General features: G+C 37.9%; 1 protein-coding gene across 1 annotated transcript; it reads right to left on the reverse strand.

Annotated features, from left to right (window-relative positions):
- Window positions 1-40: 40 nt before the first annotated feature.
- On the reverse strand, window positions 41-27,762 carry cfdp1 (chromatin remodeling protein CFDP1). Its single transcript, XM_039684195.2, has 7 exons — window positions 27,563-27,762; window positions 26,380-26,512; window positions 26,070-26,292; window positions 24,769-24,899; window positions 23,294-23,407; window positions 6,946-7,104; window positions 41-755 (listed from the first exon to the last, which is right to left on the reverse strand). The coding sequence occupies exons 1-7, from the start codon at window positions 27,627-27,629 to the stop codon at window positions 665-667; spliced, it is 918 nt and encodes a 305-aa protein (XP_039540129.2). The 5' UTR covers window positions 27,630-27,762; the 3' UTR covers window positions 41-664.
- Between the last annotated feature and the right edge of the window lie 67 nt (window positions 27,763-27,829).

Raw genomic sequence — 27,829 nt, forward strand, 5'->3', positions numbered from 1 at the left:
ATTCATTATTAAGTCGGAGTAATTAACAGACAAGACATGGTTCATTTAAAAAGAAAGTGTCCAAACCAACTGACATGATTTATTCCTGTCAAACAGTGAAACACTATTAAAACGACGGCGGGTAATTCCCATACAAATAAATTCAAGACAACACTAAGTATACATGAAGAAAAAACAAAAGACAAATGCGCCCTTCCATTTAACCACCAAATAAAAGAACAATTTTCCTGAATAGGATGGTCGTTAATATTACGAAAAGCCTAACCGTCAGAACAAAGATATGAATTATGGCAAATAATTCAGTTTAAGCTGAAAACCCTTATCTGAGGATCTTAATGAGGTTTTCTTCCCCATTAATGTCACTCTCATTGAATGTTAGGTGTGTCTGACGTACTTCAGCGGATTGTAAAATGGGGTTTCTGAGGAAGACTAACATCTTGAGCAGTTTCACTTTCATGTTGAAGACGACATGCAATATCGGACAAAGGAATTGTAGAAGAAAAAGATGGTGAGCAAACATTTAATTGTGAAGGCAGACCTGTTTTTGCAGGACTGTTACAGGCCAGGGATCTGAAAAAATGTTGAAAAACCGACAGTGTGTGCAGGGCGAATGTGAATATGGGACAGTCTGTGTTGTGATCAGTGAATGTGCTCTTTCCTCTTGTCACCGTTTCATGTTGTTCAGACGGACGCTCTTCTCCAGCTCAAACTGCCGCAAGTCCACTCTCTCTAAGAAGTTCTTCCGCTCCACGTACCTACAGACACATGCAGACGGTGAGGACACGGAGATAATGGTGAAGGAAATAAAGCACATGCACTTGGCAAGAATGACAATGACAAACACCGGTTCTTGCTGTTTCTTGTGTCTGTGTGAGTTCAATGACTGCATATGCTGCTTTCCCATTGTCTCTTGGAACGAATCACAAAAAACGGTGAGTGGGGACAGTGGGGTGTTGGTAAATGTCAGCTATTAAGGCACTCAGGTGGTACAGTGATTTCACACACATATTTTTTTTCGTCATGCTCGCTCCACAATGCTACTTCGTGTCACAAGTAGTTCGCAACCGAGTGGTTGTCCACATTTTGGATGTCTTCCTTATCTGAGGTTTTGAAACATTTACTCAACCCTGGTGTTGTTCCATACTTAGTATGACAGAACTCAAAAGAAGATATTTTGAAGAATGTTTCCGTTTTTGTTCATACAATACAATTCAATGGGGTCCAATTTCATTGTATAGATTTAAAAAAGCAACAAGAGATCTTATTTTGTGTTCCACAGAAGAAAGTCAGTCATTCAGGCAATGCCAAAATTTGTCTCAGACAGCAAAATAGTGGCTTTAGTGGCTGTACCCATTAGATGTCGGAGGTTATATGTGCATGTATATAACCTCCCTTATTCATTGCTGATACTCAAGGTGAGAGCAGGTGCTGAGAACAAAGAAAATAAAACAGGCTGACATCATTCGGTTTTGTGGTTTTCCTCATAATGGTCTGGGTTCAGGTTCAGGTTGGCTGATGATCAGCAGAGAAGGGCATCTCCTACACAAAGCTTTAAGTGAGGTCTAAATGAATTGGTCTGGAGAGCGGTGTGCACACTAGGAGCCGAGACTGAACATTTTATTAGATATCATATCACGCATCTACCAATGATGAAAGGAAGACAAGAAAGCAAAAACTGATTGCCTGTGTCTTGTTTGAAGTCCTAATGGGATCTCACATACTCAAAAAAAAAGAAAAGAAAGAGAAAACATATAGCCTTAAAGGAGAACTCCGGCGCAAAATGAACCTTTGGTCTTATAAAACATTGGTACCTAGTCAATCGTTCTCTGAGATTTATTTTCATGATAATCGAATGTAAAGCGTTTCATCTCTAAAAACTGTTTAGCGTACAACGCTAGTATATGGGGGCATTTAATAAGAATCGCTAGTTAATACCACTAACAAGGCTCAAAATAGCCCCACACTAACACAGTAACATAATGAGGGTCCCTACATGCAAAACGAAGCATTGAGAACTTTGTAAGTGTACAGACCGTTTAATAAGAAGATATTTTATTAAGACAGTCCACTTCGTGTATACAGGCAGGAGCCATCTCTGGAAAACAGTCTCGACAAGTCAAACCACGAACGCCGTTCATACAGTTCAGCTCACTTGGCACGTCGTTCGTGGTTCGACTTGTCGAGACTGTTTTCCAAAGATGGCGCCGATAGCGTCATAATATCCCTTCCACTGTTATTTCTCAAAGTTGGGATTAATCACGAGGATCTGGTAGGTGCTACACACAGCCACGAAAAGCTCTTTTCCACATTTATATAGTTACTTATAGCTTGTTCGTTGGTGTTTAGTAATAAAAATAATACTAATACTATGTTTATGAACACAGAATAGCCCTCTTTGAATGGGTAAATATGTAATTTTCCATGAGGAAGAACTTTTAAAATTAAAAAAAAAATTTATATATAGTATCAATAGCACTGAATATTTCATATTTATATTTTTTATAATTAAGAAACAGTTTATTTTTCATGGTTTGACCCATTTAAGAGCTATGTTAGTTTAAGAGTAACCCAATTAAATTCCGTAAACATTGAGCTTTCTGCCTGCAATTTTTGGTCACATGGGCGCTCCGTTCCCCCTAAATCCCAGCAGAGGGTCACTCAATCCCAGAGTGCTCTGGAAGCTCTGATGCCCGACCAAGCGTTTGCCTCCAGAGACTTGAGACCCTGGGTTTACCAACTGTGTGAGCTCTGACAGATCTGGGTGCATTTATTGTCCTACATTTTGAAAAAGAGAGAACGAAAACAGTCCTCTGGGCATATAGTTTGGCCTAGCGGCCTGCACACTATGCTCTTTTCCAGTCTGTGTGTCCTCCACACCCTTCAGCGGCCCTCCTCCTAAACCACATCCCTCTCAGAGAAACTGAAATATGGAAACAGTGGCACACCATAATTTCTTCTGCTTTATTTTTAAACCCCCAGGCCAGGTTTTTAATTTAGTAACTGTTCCACTCCCTACAACTGTCTGATGGAGAACCAACACAGTTCTTTTCATCTATATATCAGAGAAGAGGAGCATCAGGCTATTTAAAGAAAGCCAGAGCATCACTGCTGTGTGCGCAGTGGGATTTAAAGGAGTAGTTTAAATGACAAAATAGTCACTTGTTTCAACCCAAATTCTGTGTTTTGGTGCCTACAATGAAAGTCAATGGGGTCCAAAACAGTAAACCAATTCACTTTCATTGCATGGACCAAAAAAAAAAATTTTTTTTTCAAAATATATTTTAAGAAAAGAAAGAGTAATACAGGCTTGGGATAACATGAACACAAGTAAATATTGTTTTTGTTTTTGTTTTCGGGTGAACTATCCCTTTATCGCTATTAAAGTAGAGTAGCCATCGAATGCCTAAATGACATCACTGTATATCATCATCCCCTCGGTACAAGATGCAATGACTCTCCTCCCTTGTTTTTACACCAAACGCATCTGGGAGCATTATCCCAGAGGACTGTAGGATGGGTAACTTAGGTGACAGGGTTAGTATAGAGGGGTGTTCACAACTCTGAGGAAAGACAACAACACATTTGATGCACTACTGAGATAATCTATGAATTGCATGAAACCCAAAAGAGACCTCACAATTACTCACCTCCAGAAACTCTTATTCCGCGATTTCACTTCCTTCTAAAACTCACTATGAATGAAATCTTATTATGACCGTGGGGCAGAGAAACAAACTACGTGTGTGTAGATCTCAATTCTGGTCTCGTTTAATTTTTTGAAGTCTTCTGTGGTCTACAAAACTGATCTCTAGATTACTGGTACTACAGTCGTTCCTGACAGGGAAAGTATACTTAATCTATGAACTTTATTTTCAATCCCTTAAACATAATAATTTGTATCATGATGTTGTAATTTGCCAGAAAAGACCATGTATTTAGGCTTGCGGTGGTAACCCTGGGGACGAGCAAAAATTAGCTTGCTATGTAAAGAAACTAAGCACCTACTCTACATTATAGAGCGTAAACTTTTGGGTATTAATTATAGATTTGAGATGAACATGTTGTGTTGAGGGCAATCGATGAAGGGTTGTGTCTCTTGGATCAGATATTATCAAACTGAAACCCTCTCTCAGAAATACTTAAAATTAGGGAAGGGAGCGTAAGAACTGCATTTGTAGCCCTCAAACCGTATTCACTTTATAGCCCTTAATCCTGTAATTGTGGACAAATGTTTGCACAGAGCAGAGGTCTCTGGTGTGATCCTAATTTTTATTTATTATAAATGTTATATCACTGTCTTCTATAAAGTTTTGTCAATTCATTTATGGTGTTTTTTTTATTTTGGAGGTATTTTTGAATTTATTTACTTCAAAAAGCACCATATTTTCTATGTAAATTATGCTTATTTTTTATGTTTTATTTAAAAAAAAATTAACTACATTAAAAAATCATTCCAATAAGTTCTTAGAGCTAAAACCTAAAGATTAAGTAACTTTGCTGTCACCTGGTGTCTTATTTTGGCTTATTTTAGAACGCTCTAAGTCTAAATTACAGTTTTTCCCATTCATTTCTATGGGTGCCCATTTTTTACCCAAATACAAGATAAAGGAATTTTTCCACCCACTTAACATTGCAGAATTGAGTAAAAAAAAAAAATGTGTGTGTTCAGGAGGCAAACTTAGGAAAAGTAGCCAAGTCTTGTACCGCTCAGATCAAGGGAATAATTTTTTTTTTTTAAAATAAATCAAAACTATTTTGCCCACATTTGTCCAGAATACGGTTTTAGGGATAAAATGATTTTACTTTGGCATGATGGTAAAAAATGGACAAAAATGGAAAATGGATAGTCTGTTCATGTATTCAGAACCGTGTTTCTTGTCAGTTTTCTGTGCTTGTGTAGGAGAGATGTGGGCGAGAATGTGACCTCGCAGTGCAAGTGTCTGCCTGCACACTTCTGATTGGTCGATCAGGAATCAGGATTGGGTTCAAAAGAGTCCACTTGTGACGAAGCATCGAATTAGAATTGTCAAATTTCAATTGGATTTTCCCATTACAAATGTTTTTTTTTCTGAATAGGAATTTGGGTAAAGCGTCTAATTTGAAAAATTAACATGAATTTCACAATGTCCTAATATGTTGGTTTAATGACAGCAGCGCTTGAGCTGCATGAACTCTTCAAGTTTGTGTCAAACCTGATGATCATGTTCTTCAGCATGATCTGAGAATTATCCTCTTCAATGGAAGAACATCTGACTGTATGTCACAAATGTACTTATTTGATTAGTGAAATAGTACAGAATAATAATTTTCAATTATACAGTACATTTTATTGTTTTTGCATTTTTACTGGTTTTAAACCCCATTTAGTTACACTCTGTTTCAACTCCAGCTCAAACGGGAACTATGATTCAACTGCTCAAATAAAAACAAGAAGTCAATATTCCAAAATGGTATTTGCTTCCTGTAAACACTAGCTTAAACGTTTCGACCCTGGTTTGTATCAGCCTTTTTGCACCATCAGCTTTTGAGTAAAGCTGAAATCCTACTCCTCACCTCCTCCTCAAGATAGCCATCACAGGCAAGATAAGCAGGCTTAAATGAAGTGCTATTGGCTTAGCTCCCACTCCATTCATTCTGCTGATGTACTGAACACCGTTCCTAGACCAGTCAGCAGGGCAGTGTTACTCTCAAAATTACAGACAAACACACATTTATTTTTTGCTTTTTGTTTTCATCAATAATATCGAAGATGAGAAAGAAAACGTGACGATGGTTCGAACGAAAAAATATGATTGTTTCAAATAACCCAACCATAGTCAATAATGTATATGTAATGTTAAACTGCTTGAGTTTAAAGTTCATGAATTCAAAATTGCCCATACTTTGTTTACTGTTGTGGGTTAGTGTGTAACTCGCAGGTTACTATCATAATGGTTAAGGTTGCAGCAGTAATAGCAAATAAAAATAGTTTTAAAATTCCAATTAGTGTTACACATACTTTTCTAGATCCAATCAGGTGCTAGTTGGAAAATAAATCCACGCCTGGTCTCATTGACTTCCATAGTAGGAAAAAAATATACTATGGAAGTCAATGAGACCAGAAACTGTCTGGTTATTGATATTCTTCTGAATATCAGAAAATCGGCTAGATGGATTCGAAAACGGTAAAACTGTTTAACTCTGAGGGAGTTTAATGAAAAATGAGCAGCAAAATGAGCCTATTTCCAAAAAAAAGTGGAGTATCCCTTTAAAAAAAAAAAAAAATCAAAATTATTGACTGCAGGGGGACTTTAAAGCAAAAGAGGACAAAGACATTCTTTCTGAAATTCATGTAATTTTAGCTTTTAGTTTGCCAAAATTGCTAAGATATCATTTGTAATGGAAAAAGCGGTTTTAGATTAGAAAAAATGTTGAACATTGTATATCTCTTCATTGAGTTCATTCTCAATCGACCAACGAGAGGTGTGCGAGCAGACACTTGCAATGCAAGGCCACATATTTAGCACCCACATCCCTCCTACACATGTATGAGCACGTATGCAGAGACAACACAGATCTTTTTACAGAGAAACAGTAATTAGCAGTCTTATAATTTTGCCAGAACAGAATATACTAACTTTTTTGTACTTTGCAAAATTGCTCATCCCTATTCAACCGCAAAGGTCAGCATGTTAATCAAATGCATGTGCAGCATTTGGTTTTACCCAAAATACATTTATTTCACCGTCCAGTTAACTTCAGTGAATAATTAATGAATGAATTGTAATGTATGATAAAAATGCCAGTGAAATACTATACGCCAGCACGTTGTGGCTTTAAGCACTTAAGACGCTTAATTATATTTATTCAGCTCTGATGAAAATCTCGGAAGCTAGTGTGAGACACTAATGGGAGATAATATGAGATGATGTGTTTGTCTGGGTCACTAATGAGGCTTAAACATACCCTTCTTTGCCTCGATTATGGATTGCCAGCTCGTCTGCGATGCCCTCCTCTGATTTAAAGGCATCCCAGTCCATCTTAGACTTCTCCAAAGTGCTCATCTTCTGCTTTTTGCTCCCGATGCGATTCAGGATGCTCCCCATGCCTGCTGGCCTCTTCACACTAGAGAAAGGAAGATGAACATAATTTGGATCACAATTTTCAAATATTATAAATGGCTGTTCTAACCGGGAAGGGCCAAAACATGTTTTTAAAGGGATAGTTCACTTTGAAATTATTTTTTAGCTTACCTCAAGGGCATCCAAGATGTAGGTGTCTTTGTTTCCACAGTATTTTCAATTTTGATATTTTCAGGTCAAACCGTTCGAGTCTATCAGTCATATAATGGATGCCTATGGTCACCACCTCAAAGAGCATGCACAGAGAAGTCCAAATTAAACATGATTTAATGCCTCGTAAATGTAAGTACACATTGTTGGCCTAAGACATGAAATGAGCGGTTTGTGTGAGAAAACGAAGAGGATTTATATCGTTTTTACCTCTTGTAACCACAGCCACAAAGCGCCCGCACCCTCAAATCACTTGGACTTGTGGTTACAAGAGGTAAAATCTATATAAATACTGTTCGTTTTCTCACACAAACCGCTCGTTTCGTGTCTTAGGCCATCAATGTGTACTTGCATTTACGAGTCATTAAATCATGTTTAATTTGGACTTCTCTGTGCATGCTCTTTGAGGTGGTGACCATAGACCTTCATTATATGACTGATAGACATGAACGGTTTGACCTAAAAATATCAAAAATTAAAACTACTGCGGAAATAAAGACACCTACATCTTGGATGCCCTTGAGTTAAGCTAAAACATACCAAAAATTTATATTTCAAAGTGAACTATCCCTTTAAGGCTCATTTTTGTTGGATTTTAAAGTGGAAGAAACACAACATGTGCATCATTTTTTTTCCCAATAAATGCAGGAAGATATAAAATGATGATCCAAAGTGGAGGTAGAGGCAATCTTATGTTGGCGATCATACCATGGCTGGTATGTTTCTCGCAACGTGGAACAAAGATGTGTTTTCAACGTAACCAAAGTCAACCTGACACTGAGGTTGTGCTTGGCTGCAGTAATGAAATGTTAAACGATCTGTGGAATGAAAGAGCTGAAGAGTCCAGACCAGCAGCCCTCCCTCTCATATGTGGGTGCCAGGGGGAGTGTGTGTGTGTGTGTGCTGGGGGTCTGCCAGGGGAATAAGGGCCGGCAATAGGACCTTGGGGTGCATTAGAGGGTACGGGGTGTCCAAGGACAGACGGTTTCACGCTCAGGCGAGTCATAGGAGAAAGCCTGCCATGAGGAACGAGAAGGAAAATTGTGTGTACGTGTATGTGTGTACAGAAAGATGGTACAATTGTTTTCAGAATACGAAATTAATGAAAGCCTAAATATAAAAAGTTTGGGTGAGGAGGTGTTGCAATATCGGTTTGAAAATACAGAGAATAAATCACAATGTTATATATATAAATCAGTTGTCTTTCCGTGAAAATAAATAAAGGCTCTGAACTTGCATTACTTCACTGCAGGGTAAAAAGATCACTGTGATCAAGTCGATTTAGCAGGACTTGTGTGTTCAAAACACAGAGGAATGGGGCCACAGCCACACACACATGACTAATGTCTAAAGATCTGACAAAATGCATTAACATCTGTGCGAACAACATTATTCAAGGAGCAAAACAGGAAGGAAAACACATGCAAAGAGGAATGTTTAAACACATCTGCAGGTTTAATTTATTGCCAGTTCAATTGCTAGAAGTAAATAGGTGGACAGGAAATCATTCTTTATAATTACCATTTTCCACTTTTTACAAAAATAGTAAGTTTAAAAATGTTACACAGAATAAAACCTGTATCTTAAGCTTTCAGCCCTTGTACCCTTGCATTTGTTAAATAGTAAATTATGTAAATGCTTTATACATGAATATTATAATGTTTTAATATAATACTGTTCATATAACAGCTGTTTCAGTGCAGATCTTTTCCTACGGTGGCTAACGTCTAGCCAGACAACACACAAAAATAATGTTGGGGAGCAAAAAAAAATCAATACTGTAATTATATTCCCTCCACATCCACAAACTTCCAAATTTCAACTGGGGAGACTAGACTGCTGCACGATTAAAGGCGTATTAAAGTCACAAATATTGGCACGAAAAACAATAAGACTTCACAAAAAGATTTGAATATGAGCAAATTAACGATATAAACTACTTCACACTGACTATGTAGTGGTGGAGGCTCATTTCTAAAATTTGGATGGTATTCAATTGTCTTTTTAGGGACTGTGTGAATACTTAAAAATACTATAAAATATAAAAATTAAAAATATATAATATAAAAAAATATATAAAATATATATTATTAATATTATTATTATATTAATATTATATTATATTATTAATAATATAAAATTGTATATTACATAAAAAAATATAATATAAAAAATACTTCTAAATATAGGTTTACTTTTCCATATTTACCTGTCCATTCAAAAGCAAGAATTCAAAAATATCAGCCCTGCCCACGGCAGAATCTCATAGGTCAAAAATTATGCTCCATATATCGGAATATTAAACACCAACTATTCTGATCTGATTAGCTAATATTTTTACTTCAAGTGTAAACAGACAAATTATAGTTCGAAAACTGAAATCATTTCATTTCTAACATATCTAGACACATACATCTATATATATTGCATACAACAGATAACATAACAGCTTAGTCAACAGAACCAGTATGTACACACAGAGAGAAACAGGAACACTGCTTAAACCTATTCTGACAGGGAATCAATATACAATCAGGGCTCAACTGATAGTCAATCCTGTGTGCCATGCAGCAGCGTCGATGTGAACGTTGGGCCGGGAGCCAGACCACAACGCTGGGCCAGAATGCTAAACGCGGAGCCAAGGTGACTGTATCCTGCTTCATCAACCATAGTGCTCGAAAAGAGAAAGATGATGTAACAGATATACTGTATACAACACAGTCACAGGCCAATCAAATTCAATATACTGGACTATATGCCAACATGGGCACACACAAACGGGAAAACAGTAGCCCAGAAGTCTGTGAATCTAGTTGTTTATTTGCAGTCAGAGTTCTCCCATGACCATAGTCTTGTTATCAAGGCAAACACACACAGTCAACGTGTCCCAGCACTTTGTGGAGGGGGAAGAAAAGGCTGGCGATTCCTTTCAAGACAGGAAGTAGATTCCCCGACCTCATTATTTTGGTTTATGTCATCGTAAGTTCACAGAGTGGCTCATAAACTCTCCATTGAACAGCAGTTGGTTGACAAGTCTCTTCATCTCCACTGAGTAATTATAGCCTTTGTGACATCATAAGAGAAGGCACTACAGGGCATCATGGGAGATGGACGTCAGCTAACTCCGAACGCTTCATCTCTATTATATCAGTAGGCTGTTTGCTCGTACTCATCTAATGGGTTTTTTCCGCCTAAAGCTCGGATACTGGCCTAGTTGCAGACCAGATATTTTTGAGCAAGTGCGGGACTGGGCCTGTGAACCGCAGCTATAAACCCCATGCACACGTCCACCATGAGACCCCAGCACAGCCTCACTGACCCACATTCTGTCTGACAAGCAGAAACTGGAAGAACAGCCAGAGGAGAGACTGCAGGGTTATACAATACACATCAAATCACACAGCGCTCACACACGCATATTTAAACAGATGATGTTAATGTAGCTAATGCTAATGTGTTCACTCGTATCTCCACAATCCAAACTATATATACAGTAAAATGGGTCCCACTTTGCATTAAGTGGCTTTAAAGGGTCATTCCACCTCTGGAAAGATGAATGTGTATTTAAAATGGGTCATTTATGTAGAAGAAATGTGAAATTATTTTTGAATTTGGAGCTTTCTAGACTGAGAAAAGCCAGAAAATGTATTTTTGGCTTGTGTGGATGAAAGTCACTGACTGTGACTCCTAAAATTGTGTCGTGTCGTGGACAAGACACACGTCAGACTACACGTTGCTTCCTAACCAGTCATCGCATGCTGTCTTTAACAATAGAAGTGCCAAAACTACTAGAACGGCCCCAAACTGTCATTGACCGTTAGATTCAAAACAGTGTTTATTTCGTTGACGAATAATTTTCGTAATTATTTTCATCAACCACATTTTTTCAAAGACGAAAACGAGACGATAACTAAATAAAAACTAGGTTTGAATGACAAAAACTATGACGAAAATGTCAAATAATAGGACTAGCAGAACTAGCGAACAGCCCATGCAGCAAAACAAACAGCGCAGGATAGGGCAGCGGAGCACCAGGATCATCCGACATGAATGGAAGATCTGGATCCGCCGTGTCTTTTTTTTTTTTTAAGTTTACGTAATTTAAGTTTATGTAACTTAATTTATATGAAAAGCATTTTAAATGAAAATACAGACAATTTTAGGAAAAGTCAGGTATCAGCAGGATTTTATTATTTTTTTCAACAAAGTTATTGTAGATATAAAATTCAAAACGGTCAAAATGACCGTTATGGCCGTTCTAGTGTTAACGAGGCGCGTGATGTCATCGAGAAGCAAAACTAGTAGTGAGGTACTTCCGGAAACGAACGTAAACAAACAATGGATGAAGCGGTGAGTGTTATTGGCTGTCCTGTGTTCAGAAAAAAAAAAAAAAAAAACGACAATTGACACGTTCCTGGATTGCTCGAAGAGGACAGTATGGGCTGTCAATCCTCCAAAGAGAACTGAGGTAAAATATTGTTTTCTCTTTCGTCTCGCCATTTTTGAAAGTTGTGTAACGCTACGGAAAAGCTTGTGCTCCTATTGGTCAACCTCATACATGTGACGGAACCGTCGTGGACGACCGTTAAAAAAATTAAACACGCTAGTCTTTTTGTCGTGATGTCGTGAAGCATCGCAAACGCGACGTAGGTTGTCGCCCACTACGACACACTAAACGAGATGATACGATCGAATCTTGCGTCCCGACGCCCGTTGACGTTTACGAATCCCGACTACACCCTACGTCAAACGGCTCGTGCCAAAATCGGGCTAAAATTGTGTAATCTGAACCACTCTCATTCATCTCAATGGTAACTGGTGTAAGGATTACGTGATCTGAAACCAGCCATCATTTCGGGTACTTGGAAATACACTAGTCTCTGATGCTCACCAAGGCAGCATTTATTTAAAATAAAATTTCTGTTTAAAACAAGTTTGCTATTCGAATATGTTTTGAAAATGTAATTTATTCCTTTGTTTTTTTTTTCAGCATCATTACTCCAGTCTTCAGTGTCACATGATCCTTCACAAATCATTCTAATATTTGGTGCTTAAGACACATTTATTATTATCAATGTTGTAAACAGTTGTGCAACATCAAACTGCGTAATGCAGCATATTAACAATTGGATATTACATGTGAAAAAGCACAATCTACAGCCCAAAAAAAAAGCCTAATTTGTAAAACGAACCATGCAAATTCTCCACTGTCATTTGCAAAAGCCACATTTCCTGTAAAAGACGGTCACATACAAATTAAGTAAGGAGAGGCATCAGGATCTCTCTTGGTTTGTGTGTTTATTTTAAATATGATCCCATAATTACGATAGGGTCCCATTTTTTCTTCCTCTTTTTGATCTTTAAAGAGCAGTTTAGGTTGGAATATGAGGCTCTGAGCATCTCTGCTCTGCCCCTAATACGGTAAACGACAGATTTACATCCTGTGAACAATGAGCAGCACACCTGCTCATAGACGACTAATGAACATAGACTCGTACACATAAACACACCTGCAGCGCTAAGACCTAGAGTTCAAAGACCTTTTATGCTCCAGGCCCCTGTGATCAACCACCTGGACTTAGTGGCACTTACAGCCCCGCCTAGACCCTAAGCTGTGATTTGAGCCTTTCATATACACAAACAAACCTGCTGTGTCTCAATGTTAGCTAAAACACTCTTTCAAATTTCTAACAATAATCTAAAAGGCTAGACTATACTACACTAGATTTTTTGTTTATACTATTTATATTGTTTTTACCTCTTGTTACCACAGCCACAAAGCTCCCGGGCCCTCAGATAACTTGGACGTGGCTGTGGTTACAAGAGGTAAAAAAAATTTAAATACTGTTTGTTTTCTCACACAAACCGCTCGTTTCGTGTCTTAGGCCATCAATGTGTCCTTACATTTATTAAATCATGTTTAATTTGGACTTCTCTGTGCATGCTCTTTGAGGTGGACCCCATAGACCTCCATTATATGACTGATAGACACGAATGGTTTGATCTAAAAATATCAAAATTGAAAATACTGCAGAAACAAAGACACCTACATCTTGGATGCCCTTGAGGTAAGCTAAAACATACGAAAAAGTAATTTCAAAGTCAACTATCCCTTTAAGGACACTTTTAATGAAAGGATGTTCGCAAATTGCAATACTTTTATCCCAGTGATACTGACAACCAATCACAATCTGCCTCAGTACTTGTCTCATTAATTATTCATGCACTTTAAACAGAGACAGAAAAGCACAGAGTTTAGTTTCAGCATCTAGAGGAAACTAGAAAACATTTTCCTCTGCTTTTCCTGTTATTGCATTCATTTTGCCATTAGAAGACGGCTTAGTCTCCATGAAATCAAAATGGAATATCCCAGTACTTATTAAATGATTTATCTCTGCACATCATTATTTTTTGTAAGGTCATTTTTTCGTAATCTTTAATTAAAATAACTTCCCCTCCATTATGCAGAAACATCTCTTCTCTTCTCTGATGATGTGTTTATTGCTGCGAGGGCAAGACAACCTGTCACTCACATGAGATCACAGCAGTTGCAAACCACAATGATCCAAACAATTTCCGATGGACAAAATCAACTCAACACCCGTCATTTGTACTTGTTCGAGAAGCCGTTTCACATCACAGGATAAACATCACAATAAGGAAGAAAAGACTATCCTAACTTCCATTTCATGACAACCAGATCAGTGTGACAATATAGGCAACTATTAAAACGGTACATGCTGAATGTGTCCAATGTTATTAATCTTAATATAAATATGAAGATTAACCTTGTTTACAGGAAAAAGTGGAGTCTATGCCCATTTAGATATCGCAAAAACAAAAAAACAAAAATCAGGTGCTTTCATTAAAAATGAGTAAATCAAGAAAAAAATATTTTTAAGTTCAATAAAATATCTTGGCCTCATGTTTCATTTAACTTAAATATGCAGTTTGGTGTGTAAATTGCACCTCGAACCCAGGTTTGCAAATATACAGTGTGTGAACCTACTATTTATTTCAATTGTGAACCCATGAGGAACCAGTTCCTCTCTCTCCTTCAGTCCTCACCTAAAGTAACAGTGCAGATATTTTTAGCATAGACAGACAAAGTGTTGAGCCCAAAAGTGAATTCAACTGAGCTCTGCAGGAGAAAGATATAAGGAGACATGAGAAGAGATAAAGCCTTACATCTCAAACACACTGACAGGGTTTGTTTTCGCATGTTCAGTAGTTGCTGGGGAAACTGTCTAAGAAACATATGTGTGTGGTTTGTCCTTTCGAAGATTCTCCGAGAGACTATGACATGCACACAAGACTGGCCTTGAGCTTTTGAAAAAAATAATCTTTATATCATGTGGGTCTGAGCATATCAGTGTATGTGCATGTCTTAGAAAAGATGTGGAACAAACTCAGAAAGACTGGAATGCTTTCTAGTGCTTCAGGACACAATCATATTCAGGATGAAAAAATCATTTTGACATCGCAGCTCAGACTGAAGCATGTTTAACCTCAAAAGCCCTCATACACCCTTAGAAAAAAGGGGTTCTATATATGAAGCATATATGGTTCTTTACTCAACTCCAAAGAACAGTTTATGCTAAAAAAAAAAAAAGGTTCTATAATGACAACAAAGAACCCTTTTGGCACAAAGGTTCTTTATAGGCTATTATTCATTCATATATTACACTATTCTGCAACATTTTGCAGTTGAAATTAAATTGTTTATTAAACTGTTGTAGTAACTTAATATCACATTTTATTGTTGGAGGACAAAAACTGAAATGGCACTCTTCGTGTGATATTGATTAACTACATAAAATGACATAAATATATACATTTTCTAACCCCCATATCTTGAATTTTGTGATCATTCACATGCATTCATAAATACATTTTAGGGTCTTGATGTTTGTCAATAATATGAAATATTAAAGGGCTAAAATATTAATATATGAACCCCCCTAAAGGGTTCTTATTATTGAAGCCTTAAAAAGGGTTCTGTATCACCTTTTAAGGGGCTACGTCGCACTGATAGAACCTTTTAAGGTTCTAAATAGAATCTTTTCTTCTAAGAGTGTAGCATCAACCCAGTACCTTGAAACACAGCTTTGTTTCGAGAGTCATAAAAAGCACTTCAAGCTAGCTGAAAATGCTAGACGCTCTGCTGAAGACGCCGAGCTTTGGGCACTTGAGAGCGTTTTGGCAGGGCAGCGTTTTTTCCGTTGAGACGTGACGTTGCTACACTCTAAAAATTGCTGGGTTGGATTAACCCAATTTTGGACAATCAAATATGGACAAACCCAAACGAGTGGTTAAAAATGTAATTTAAAAATTTAACCCAAACACTGGGTTTGTCCATATTTGACCCAAATTTTGGTTAAAACAACCCCCCATTTTTTTTAGAGTGTATGATAGAGAATATCCGCAGCACAGTTTACTTGTAACTTATTTCGCAGATAATTTGTGTCATACTAAAAATGTATTTTCCATCCATTTTGTTGGGTTAGCTCTGCTAGTTTATGTCGTTGTACAGAAAGAATGTTGGAACAGTTGGTCAGTGTAGTTTAGTCCCGCCCCTCCTCCACTGTGATTGGTGGCTGGGTAAGAAGTGACAGTAATTAGCGCAGCGTTTTATCCAAAGTTGAACATTTTTCAACTCTCGGCGACCAGTGAAAAACGCTGGCCGCTCGGAGCTTCAGCGTGAAAAAACGCTCAGCGCCTTGTTACAATCATGGCGTTTAAAAAATGCGGCGCTCCCATTGAAAACAAACGCGAGGCGCATGGTGGACACACGGCCTTACTCCCAGAAGTTGCATAGTCAGTCAATCAGATTGGAGCTTGCCAGATCAAGCAAATATTTTCTAATTTTGTCAGTGAATGGGCTGTAGGCAATCTGTTGGTTAAATTCATTAAAAAAAAAAAATCACTGTTAAAAGGATAATCTCAGATTAAGTCAGCACTGAGTGCGTGGTATGTACATGTAGCCGTCACTCGTCTGTCTCTGCCCAGCGAGCACAAGGCTGTCACACTTTGTTCACCTTACAAGTGTCCCAGTTCCAAGCTGTCAGTACATCTCCCCATCTTCAGAGCCAACGCCTGCTCCCTCACACACAGCTCCGATCATCATTCCGCTCACATATTTCACATAAGAGGCCAGTTTGGTAGTTGCACAAATCCGTAAAGCTTTCCTTAGCTAATTATGGCCTCGTTATATCTGCATAACTGATAAGAGTGCGTTTCTATAATCACTTCCAGCCATTTTGCGTCTAACGAGCCTAATTTCCTTCCTGAAAGGGTTTTCTCTTTGTATTTCAAGGGAAACCAGCAGGGGCAGTGAAATTTGGAAGGGGGCCTGGAGTGGCCCTAAAGTGACTTTCCCCATCTGTTTCCACAATATTGGAATGGATATCATCACCCGACTTTCCCCTCAACATTCAGACGATTGAGGCTCAGCAGCTGCACTTCAACGAGGACGGAAACACAAGTAGAGGAGCCGTCACAAACCATGGTTTGAAGATGAGGCCTGGCGAGGGATGAAGTGGTCTAGTTGTGTCTCACTGACAGGCTGAATGGAGCTCTAAAGAACCACGGGGAAAACAGGAAGGAGGTAAAGTGTCTAAACAGCGAGGGCTGATTTGACATTTTAAAAGTGTCTGTGGTGAATTCCACCCAGAAGTTGAAAATTTTAAGCAAGCACACTCAATATTTTATGTGTGATTCTGAGCTTGATTGTAGGTCATCGCAATGTTTTAAACGCTTAAAAAGGTATAAATAAACATCAGCTGAACGTCTCAAGGTTCTGATACAATACCATCAGGCACAACCGCATTTTGTTGCCACATATTTACCGCCTCCCGAGATGATGCCTTTCTGTGATCGCTTGTTTAACATGCAGCCACTTGGGAGAATTTGCATCTGTTTTGGCAGGAGCCAACACACACACATACAGGAAACTCTCTTTCGGGCCACGGCACATTTTTAGATGCCAGGGGAGTGAAGAGTGGCCTGGTTTTGTCAGAAGCATTAGCTGGGAGACGGAGCACACAGCAGCAGCGCTCTGATGTGTCCGGCGGTGAGGCGGGCGTGATATCGAACCCTCACTTCAGTTAACAAGCATTCATTATAGCGTGAGGACCGACTGACACAGTGTCCAGCTGTGAGGAGACAGGGAACAGGTCATTTCAGGTCTGCTAATGAAATCCTGAATTGGCCTTCTGCATTTAGACCAGAACAAGCTTCCCTCTGCTCACTGTGACCTCATTATGGGTGGGCGGAGTGGTGAAATATCTAGCTAGTAACAGAAAGATAGTTAGTTTGAACTCCACAATGAGGAAGTCATTAGCTCATTTGGTCAAAGCAGGATTTTCAAACTTTTTGATGCTAAGGACCCACCAAAATGACGATCCTAATGTGAAGTACCCACTTTGTAAAATAAAAATGCAGATTTATAAAGATTCATGTATATTGTAACACATAACCCGTCCACACTACTGCGTTTTCGTTTAAAAACGGAGGATTAAAACGAATACGATCTCCGTCCACACCAGCGTTTTATTTGCGTATTAGAATTGATCTCCGTCCACATTAAAACGACTGAAAACGCCAATCACGTGACCATTCATCAACACTGGGCATGCGCGTGCCGGTGTAAACGGGAAACGGATTGACTATAGAGTGCCGAAGTTTAACGTCACTTTGTAGGACAACTCGGAAGCTGGCGGCGCATGGGTTACCTCGGTCGAAAAGCTATGCATTTTCCCCGTAGACTTTTGAAAAATCGCAAAAAATAATATCTGTGTTCAATGACCCTTACACATTTAAAAAAAATGCTGGGTTGTTTTAACCCAATTTTGGGTAAAATACAGACAAACCCAAACGTTTGGTTAAAAATGTAATTAAAAAACGTAACCCAATGGCTGGGTTTGTCCATATTTTACCCAAAATTGGGTTAAAACAACCCAGCATTTTTTAGAGTTACAAGTTACAAGTTAATCCAAAATGTATAGATTCTAAAGCCTATATAAAGTTTTAAAAACACAAGCAGGTTATAACTGGTGTGTTTTATGTCATAGATCAAAACGTGAAAATATTTAGAGGCTTTAACCACGGACCTTATTTCAGGTGATTTAGCAAAAACCCATTCAAAAAACCCATAGACTTTAGGGCGAGGGAACCGGGAAAGTGCTAAAATGCTAACTCACTTCCGCGTTTAGCCTACAAAGTGACGTCATAACTTCGGCACTCTATTCCTCAGATTTGATGAAGAAGAAAGTAACATTAGCTACCTGATGGATGGCTGACGAATCAGGGAAGGACACGTCATGACCCCCAATCATAGAGCTGAGCGTGAGCCTCTGCGTCAGCGTTTCTAAAGTCCTCCGTTTTGTCCCGTCTTCATTAAAACGCCCTCCGGATATTCAAAACGCAAAACGGAGCTGCAGCGTTTCTAAACTTCTCCATTGTAGGTCATTGTTTTTTCCGTTTTAGTCTGGACGGGAGGTGCAAACGTAGCAAAAGGTCTCCGTTTTTAAATGAAAACGCAGTAGTGTGGACGGGGCCTTAGACAACGTGTTATTTCCAATTTTAAATCATTAGCTTTTATATTCGTGTTTATATCCTGATACGTGATTTTGGTTAATCCATCCATTAATTTTCCAAACCCCTTTTCTTACGTAGGTCTTGGAGTAAAAATAAAATAAAAATGTATATATATATATATATATAGCTGTGACTGAGTGGCGCATGTGGAAATCATTAGTTTAAGTGGTTTCCCAGAACCACTGTATGTTGTGTTACTCACTCACGTACAGCAAGCTATATATATATATATATATAAATGTAATTGTTTAAAAATGTATAAAACAATTTTCCAAGGCCCTGCTAGCACTCAGAGCATAGTGCTAATGATGTGGGGTTGTGCATTTCATCAGGCAATATAATTCTAGTTATGTGGAATAGCTGGGGGCAGGCAATGTTTCTATATAAAGAGAGCATCATCATGAGCCATCACCACTGTGCCCTTGAGCAAGGCACTTAACCCAGGTTTCTAAACACAGCTCAACACATGAGGCATTGATGCATACAGTATGTGGCAAAACTAAAAGAATTGTGATGGCTGAGATAACATGGCATATACCTCACCACTGTATGGATTATTACGAAACAGCCAAGTTTTACTCACTGACATCTAAACAGAGTCTGAGGCTAATACTTAATATACCGCCCTGTGCATGAGAACTAGAAATCATAGGGGGGACTATTAATATTACCGTGCTCAGACCAAAACACTTCTCGCTTTGTTTGTGTGAACTTATACAGTATATAAATCGAGAATAACACGTTTCTTATTCAAGCAAACCACACAAGTACATGTACAGTGATGGTACAGTTCCCAGCAATTACACAGGCACAAACAAGTGTAAGGGCTGTTCACACAGAACACCTTTATTGCTGTTAAAAAAATGTGAGCTGAACTTCGTGAACTTTTAAATTTTGAACTTCATCATACGCAAGACACTGCAAAAGATGCGAGACGTCTAGTGTTTACATTGAAAAATAATGAAAAAGTAGCTAAACATAATAATAACTTATAGTCTCTAGTAAATAATTTGCATTTTTAAATATATAACTGTATAATTTTTATATCATTTAAATTTTTATAAATAAGTAATATTAATATTTCTTAATTTAAATGGTTAATATTTATTTCAAATATTATAATAACTGAGTACATTTATTTAAAATATTACAAAACATATCAAATATATTAACCGAATGTTTTTTTTTTACTCTATTTATTATGAATTAAAGCAAGGTTTTAAGTTTGTCCAAACACTCTAGACACATGGCTTGACCCGACGAAGAGCGAAGTGTGTGACTGTACTCTAATAATGGGGAGCGAAGTCCTATTTTTAGGGTCCTAGAAATGAGCATCTATAATTAGAAAAGGAGAGCAGTGACTGGCGCATGTGGAAATCATTAGTTTAGGTGGACATACACACAGGTTTCCCAGAACCACTGTATGTTGTGTTACTCACTCACGTACAGCAAGCTGACGGAAAGCCAAGTGGAACAGAAACAGGAAGAGACAGGGCAGATTTCTCTCCGACTCCGTTTGAGTGTGTTGTGCAACTGGCACTTAAAAACGTACGTAATACACAAGCTTTCGTTTTCATTTCCGTAAAGTACAGATTTGTTTGTGTGTTTGTCCGAGTGCTTACATGGAGCTCAGCCTTAACGTCAGTCAAGTTCTGCGATAAGACCACAGAGACAGTAGACAATCAATCAATCAAGCTATCACTGGAGCTCAGAACAAGCATCAGTAAATCTGGCTGGTTCTGTGATCGATAGCACTTAGACAACACAGAACTAAACAACGCTGCTCCACAATTGAACCACTAGCAGTAAGGTTACATCAGTCTGTGGTGTCCACACAAATGGTACTCACAAATTGTGTGTCCTAAAGGTTATCATTCACACGTTCATGCAAACTTGCAGTGTCTAAATGTAACTTTTTGCCTGCCAAAAAGTGGGTGAATGAAAATGTACAGGTCTTAAAGGGATAGTTCACTTTGAAATTAATTTTTGGTATGTTTTAGCTTACCTCAGGGGAATCCAAGATGTAGGCGTCTTTGTTTACGCAGTAGTTTCAATTTTGATATTTTTACGTCAAACCGTTGTTTGTCAGTCATATAATGGAGGTCTATGGTCACCACCACAAAGAGCATGCACAGAGAAGTCCAAATTAAACATGATTTAATGACTCGTGAATGTAAGTACACATTGATGTCCTCAGACACGAAACGAGCGTTCATAAATCATTCCATCCAATCTAAAATTAAAGCAAGAATAGATTCGCAAACGATTTATGCACAAATTAGTTCTGCATGTTTCATAAATCAAGCCTATTGGATAGAATACATGTTTTTCATAAAATAACAAGCATAAAATGTGGCTTCTTTGTCAAATTGATCATACAAATAATCAACATAAATCAACAAATTAACTGATTATCAAAATAGTAGTTCATTGCAGCCGTAGTTTTTTTTTTTGCTTTACAATAACTTAATTCATTAACAATAGTTAGTACAGTAGGTATCTTGAACTAACCATGTACAACATGATAAAAGCAATTATTTAGGTTAACATTTATTTCTTCCGGCGATTTCCGGCGCTTGCACACATCGAAGCGCCCATGCCTTCAGATCACTTGGACGTGGCTGTGGTTACAAGAGCTAAAAATGACATAAATACTGTTCATTGTCTCACACAAACCGCTCGTTTCGTGTCTTAGGCCATCAATGTGTACTTACATTTACGAGTCATTAAATCATGTTTCGTTTGGACTTCTCTGTGCATGCTCTTTGAGGTGGTGACCATAGACCTCCATTATATGACTGACAGACAAACGGTTTGACCTAAAAATATCAAAATTGAAAATACTGCGGAAACAAAGACACCTACATCTTGGATGCCCTTGAGGTAAGCTAAAACATATCAAAAATTAATTTCTATAAAATTATTAACGATAAATCGCTCATTTAGGAACTGTTGTGAGATGCACACAGAGTGACTTTCTATTGCATGTGAAAAGATGGATGCTAAAGTTTGAGCTGACTCACAAATCTACTCTTATCCTCTTCTCAACATGGACTGTGTGTTCCCGGGGGCGGGGTTTATGTCACTAACCCCGGAGGAATGTCGTGTAGTCCCTACCAGCCGTTTGTTGTAGTCCTTTTCTTTAAAAGCAAATATCTTCCTTTGCTTTGAAGCGTTGTACTGCTTGACCATCAACAACATTACACACTAACTAAAGTTAGAAAAGTGAAATCATACTTTACCACCCCTTTTAACGATGTTAACACTTGCTAGCCATTTTCCCAACTATGCCAACCTTTCTAACAGAGAAGTAACAATGTAACTCTGTCTGCATGGAAAAAAATGCAGGAGAAGGAAGAAGTGTGTGTATTACTATCGTCAGCAGTTCTGTGTTGAGGCGCAGTATGACACTGTTAAGTAGAGAAACAGAGAGCCACTGTGCCTGTGTGTGAGAGAGAGAGACACACAGTGCTGACTCAAGCCCTCTAACCTTAAATCACACAAAAGAGGCTTAAAAGGAAGAGAAGGAAAGCGAGTGAATATTGGAGAAAGGTACCCTTTGTGTTAAGGCTTTTCGGTGCCTAGTTTAAGCAGGAACCCAGCTGTGCTGGAGCGAAACAGCCATCGGAATATGAAGAGGCTTGATTTAAAGTCACACTGACTGAGCAATGATATCCCAGCCATCAAAATCAAAACCAGACACCGAGTGAATGCAGAGTATTTTTAGCGTGGACATGACAGTCGTTTGGATGATAAAGGGATGGAAGAGGTGGGGTTCAAGCTACTTTTCCTGCTGCACATGCCAACGCCCAATACTGTATATCCTGTGCAGGGGGAAAATATGACTTCCTATTCAGCAAATATTCACAGTCTCAGAGGACAGACAAGAGCGTCTGTCCAAAATAAACTTATGTAAGGAGCGATGAAGATCACAGTAATGATTAACGTACACAAACGTCCTGTCTGGACGATAATGGCCATTTCTGAATAGTTTCGCAGAACATTAGAGAGATAAAACTCATACACATCTGTGCACACACTGCGGCTGAAACATATTTGTGTGCTGCTGGTTTTCCCTACAGGCATATATGGAATCAGTGACTCGCTATCAAAGCTGTCACACGTCTGACATTCCCTCTAGTCCTGCACGGCAAACACGCACGTCTCCATCCATTCATCAGCACCAACTACACTGAAGGAGATCACATCTAATTACTGTAATATAACAACATCAATAACAAAGAATTAATTATAGTCAAGCGCTAATGAGTTATTCACTTCTGCGTCAGTGAAACACAAAACAGAACCATTAAAAACCACTTTGTTTCATTAATTAACTGACACGATGGTTGTAAACTGTAATTTCGCATGTACTGAGGGAGATCAGAAGAACAGAACGCAGGACTAAAGGGCTTCAGCGGTACCTGGATCTAGAGGAGAGCGCTTCGGACTGCTGTGGCTCAGACGACACTGACTTCTCTTCGTCCTTCAGAAAACTCTTGGCCTCCCGGGAGTCTGCGTCCACCTCTTTGGTGACCCTGCGGATGATAACAAGAGATAATAAAAAAATCTTCAAAAGCAACTGACGAAATACTATAAACTACTGTTCAAAAGTTTGGGGTTTGTGAGATTTTTCCAAGCATATGTATTTGGAAATACAGTATTTTCTGGTTGTCAAACATAAATGGATCATTAAAGTGATGATCTACTACACCTGGATTCATTTGTTTTCGAATGCCACTTTTGGAATGATATTTTGTGATTTATGAAGTAAAATTCACTTTGAAATTAATTTTTGGTATGTTTTAGCTTACCTCAAGGGCATCCAAGATGTAGGTATCTTTGTTTGCGGAGTAGTTTCAATTTTGATATTTTTAGGTCAAACTGTTTGTGTCTATCAATCATGTCATGGAGGTCTATGGTCACCACCTCAAAAAGCATGCACAGAGAAGTCCAAATTAAACATGATTTAATGACTCGTGAATGTAAGTACATACTGATGTCCTCAGTTTGTGTGAGAAAACGAACAGTATTTAAATCGTTTTTACCTCTTGTAAGCACAGCCACGTCCAAGTGACCTGAGGGCATGGGTTGGTAAGAGGTAAAAGCGATATAAATACGGTTCGTTTTCTCACACAAATCGCTTGTTTCGTGTCTTAGGCCATCAATGTGTACTTACATTTACGAGTCATTAAATCATGTTTAATTTGGACTTCTCTGTGCATGCTGTTTAAGGTGGTGACCATAGACCTCCATTATATGACTGATAGACACGAATGGTTTGACCTAAAATTATCAAAATTGAAACTACTGCGGAAACAAAGACACCTGCATCTTGGATGCCCTTGAGGTAAGCTAAAACATACCAAAAATGAATTTCAAAGTGAACTATCCCTTTAAGTATCAAAAGTGTCCAAATATTGTTGGGCCCACTGAAGTCTTTTTATAGAACAAGTTTTAATATAAATCACATCTTGCGTTCTTCAAATGAGTTCAAAGCTTGTCAGTGCTTTGTGCTTGGCAGGATGTGAATATTTTACTGGCTCCGCTTTGAGTGTGTGACTGGCTCATAAACACAATGTACTGGAATTCATTATTAAAAAGCAGCAAGCTAGACAAGCTAAGATGTGATGACAGCATTGTGATTAACTACAACAACGTTCACTGAAAATACCTAAATATTTCTGTATGTTTTGACTTCATTATTAACATGCACATACTATTAAATAAAATTACCTATGTGGACAAATCAGCGATTTGAAATGAACATATTTCTGAAGTATTGTTTCCATAAAGCAATCACTGCTAGATACTCAGCTCTGCGTCTGATGAATGAATGTATGCTGCCATCTGGTGGCCATATAAAACACTCACAGTCACACAAGGCAGTCTCACTTACCGGACTTCTTCTCCTGCAAAATCAAACACCTTGGTAATTGTGATTTTGGAGGATTCTTTAGGTTTGTCCTCCTGCTGCTGAGACGCTGTAGAGGGTTTACTGGGTTTATCTGGGCCAGCTGTAGATGTGGACTATAAGAGATTATGCATATTAATCTAAGAGACAATTTAACAAAAAAAAAAGTGCAAAATAAAAAAAAAAAATTTTTTTTTAACACATTCTGACTGTAGAAACAAGAATACCAAGACACTGACTGAACCACATGCAAAACACAGTCAGCTCAATGTTTCACCCAAATTACTAAATTATAAATAAATAAAAGGAAAGAAAAGACAAACGTTAGTACAAGAAAATTAAATAAACATGGAATCATAAAATGTGTGAGTTATTGTTAGAATATGTAACAATAAAAAAAAAAGCCTACTGTATATATCAACTCTAAAAGTCGACATGTAATGAAGTTGAAATAGTCTTTTCTTCCCTATTCTGATGTGTCCAAGAAGTGAAATGGCTTCTAAAACCAGAAAAAAATCTTAAATCTTTAACAAATGTTTTTTTTTTTTTTTTTTTACTTAAAGGGATAGTTCATCCAAAAATGAAAATTCTGTCATATACTCACCCTCAAGTTGTTCCAAACCTGTATGAATTTCTTTCTTCTGCTGAACACAAAAGACGATATTTTGAAGAATATGGGTAACCAAACAGTTTAAGGGGTATTGACTTACATAGTATTTAAGTCAATGGGGCCCATCAACTGTTTGGTTAACGACAGAAATGACAGAATTTCAATTTGAAGGGATAGCTCACTTTGAAATTAATTTTTGGTATGTTTTATCTTACCTCAAGGGCATCCAAGATGTAGGTGTCTTTGTTTCCGCAGTATTTTCAAGTCAAACTGTTCTTGTCTATCAGTCATATAATGGAGGTCTATGGTCACCACCTCAAAAAGCATGCACAGAGAAGTCCAAATTAAACATGATTTAATGACTCATTAAGGCAAGGACACATTGATGGCCTGAGACACAAAATGAGCGGTTTGTGTGAGAAAACCAGCAGTATTTATATTGTTTTTATAGTCATTAAATCATGTTTAATTTGTTCTTCTCTGAGCATGCACTTTGAGGAGGTTGACAGACAAGAACAGTTTGAAATTGAAACTACTGCAGAAACAAAGACACCTACATCTTGCATCCCCTTGAGGTAAGCTAAAACATACCAAAAATTCATTTCAAAGTGAACAATCCCTTTAATTAATTTAATTAATTTTTTGATGAACTATCCCTTTAAGTTTCTTAAGTTACCTGCTGAGTGTCTGCACTCGGAGCTGATGCTTTGGGTCGAGGGCCGACATCACTCAAAAAACTAGCCCAAAGATCATCTGCTTTCTTCTTCTGCTTAACGTCATTGTCCCCTGTAGAGTTGGTTACAAAATCATCTTCTTTTGGCTCATCTTCCTTTTTCTGCTGGCCTGATGAACCTCCCTCACCATCTTCTGCCAGTTTGAGGCATCCTTTTTTCCTTTTTCTTTGTAAATAAGAGGAAAGTGAGACAATTTTACTTTGATCATTTAATTAAGAATTTAGCTTAAAACATACGTCACTGATATCATACCTCATGGGAATGTCTGCTTTAGTTTTCTTCTTTTTCTTCTTCACATGTCCTGACTGCTGCTCGTTGGTATCCTCCCCATCCAGTGCGTCCTCCTTCACACATTCATTCATGTCATCCTCGCTCAGATTATCATCTGATCAATAAAAGGAAAAAAAATAAACCAATGTGAATGGATATATTCATATTTATGACCCTGAGACTAAATAAACATACAAACTAACGATGCATTTGCCTAGATTTTCGATGTATTGCTGCATTGGTGCATTGCTGTTCGAAAAGAAAAATAAATAAATACTATTTAAAAGGCCTGCTGTCATTTTAAGTAACCTAAAAGTGTGGTTTTAAAGGAAGGAAGTCTGAAGTGAAACCTAAATTCCTCTATGAGTGGGAATGTGTCTCACTTAAAGGCAGAATGTCATGTCTTCTGGTCCAATACACCTCTCAGTATCAGCTTGTGTTTTAATATATAGATAGCTACAACCTCATACTTCCCCATCATTTATTAAACTAATAAAACGTCATTTTATTGATCCCTTTAGTTTCTGCTGTACTCGATTGAACCTAGATTGTCCAGACCACCTCCACCCCCTACATAAACACACATAAATGCATTTTCTTTACATGCCCAGATATAGATTGAGCACTTATAGGTGTTAATGCTGAAAATGAATCTGAACAAGTCACAATGTTGGATCTCCTCTACCCACTGAAGAGCCTCCAATGCTTCATGATGCAAACCAATTTATAGACAGGACCATAAAAGACCAGCAGGGTTTTTGGTGAATTATATCAGTAATTGTTTTCATCTTTGTCATCACTGTCACAGCCAAATTGACATCTATCAGAAAGGAGAAACTATTAATCATTGCTTGGATCTGATTACATAAAACACTTGCGATCTTCAAAGAGGGATCTTAAAAAATATATGTTTTACACTCTAGAAATTAAATAATACTGAGTTAAGTCATTGTCTAGATACTGTGTAAGTATGTATGAATCCAAAGTATGAGCATTAGCTAGGATATTTGTTGTACAATTGTGTTTGCATATGATGTCACTATCATAATGTAAAATAAAAAGTGAAGAGTATGTGTGTGGAGATATATCTACCACAGACGGGTTAGCTAACGTTATATCTGTGCTCTTGCTACAACCATGCTAACTTCATGCTAAAATCTCTTACCAGAGGGGACATAGTCTTCATCCTCATTTGAGGAATAACCATCCGAGTCGTAATCCGAATAATTCATTCTTATTTTTCTGTGTAGTCTGTTGTATCACCGGCAAAATCAGATGAATACTCGAGAACAATCACAAGAAAGACTATGGCTAACCAGCTAGCTTTACTAGACGCCGAGCATGTTAGCTTGCTAGCATCATCTGATCTATAAAAGACTCAATGCCTCATCAGCCTTCAGAGTTCAGATAACGTTAGTCGTTTCTTTTCAAC

The sequence above is a fragment of the Pimephales promelas genome, chromosome 10 (genome assembly GCF_988280905.1).
Source record: "Pimephales promelas chromosome 10, fPimPro1.hap1.1, whole genome shotgun sequence".
Classification (NCBI taxonomy): Eukaryota; Metazoa; Chordata; class Actinopteri; order Cypriniformes; family Leuciscidae; genus Pimephales; species Pimephales promelas.

What these genes read in the sequence shown, in the direction of transcription:
- cfdp1 (XM_039684195.2), bottom strand. Translation starts at nt 27,629, where the DNA reads ATGAATTATTCGGATTACGACTCGGATGGTTATTCCTCAAATGAGGAT. An exon ending in TGAAGACTATGTCCCCTCTG is followed by an intron (nt 26,513 to 27,562) that starts GTAAGAGATTTT and finishes TTTATTGATCAG; the next exon opens with ATGATAATCTGAGCGAGGAT. An exon ending in AAAGCAGACATTCCCATGAG is followed by an intron (nt 26,293 to 26,379) that starts GTATGATATCAG and finishes TTATTTACAAAG; the next exon opens with AAAAAGGAAAAAAGGATGCC.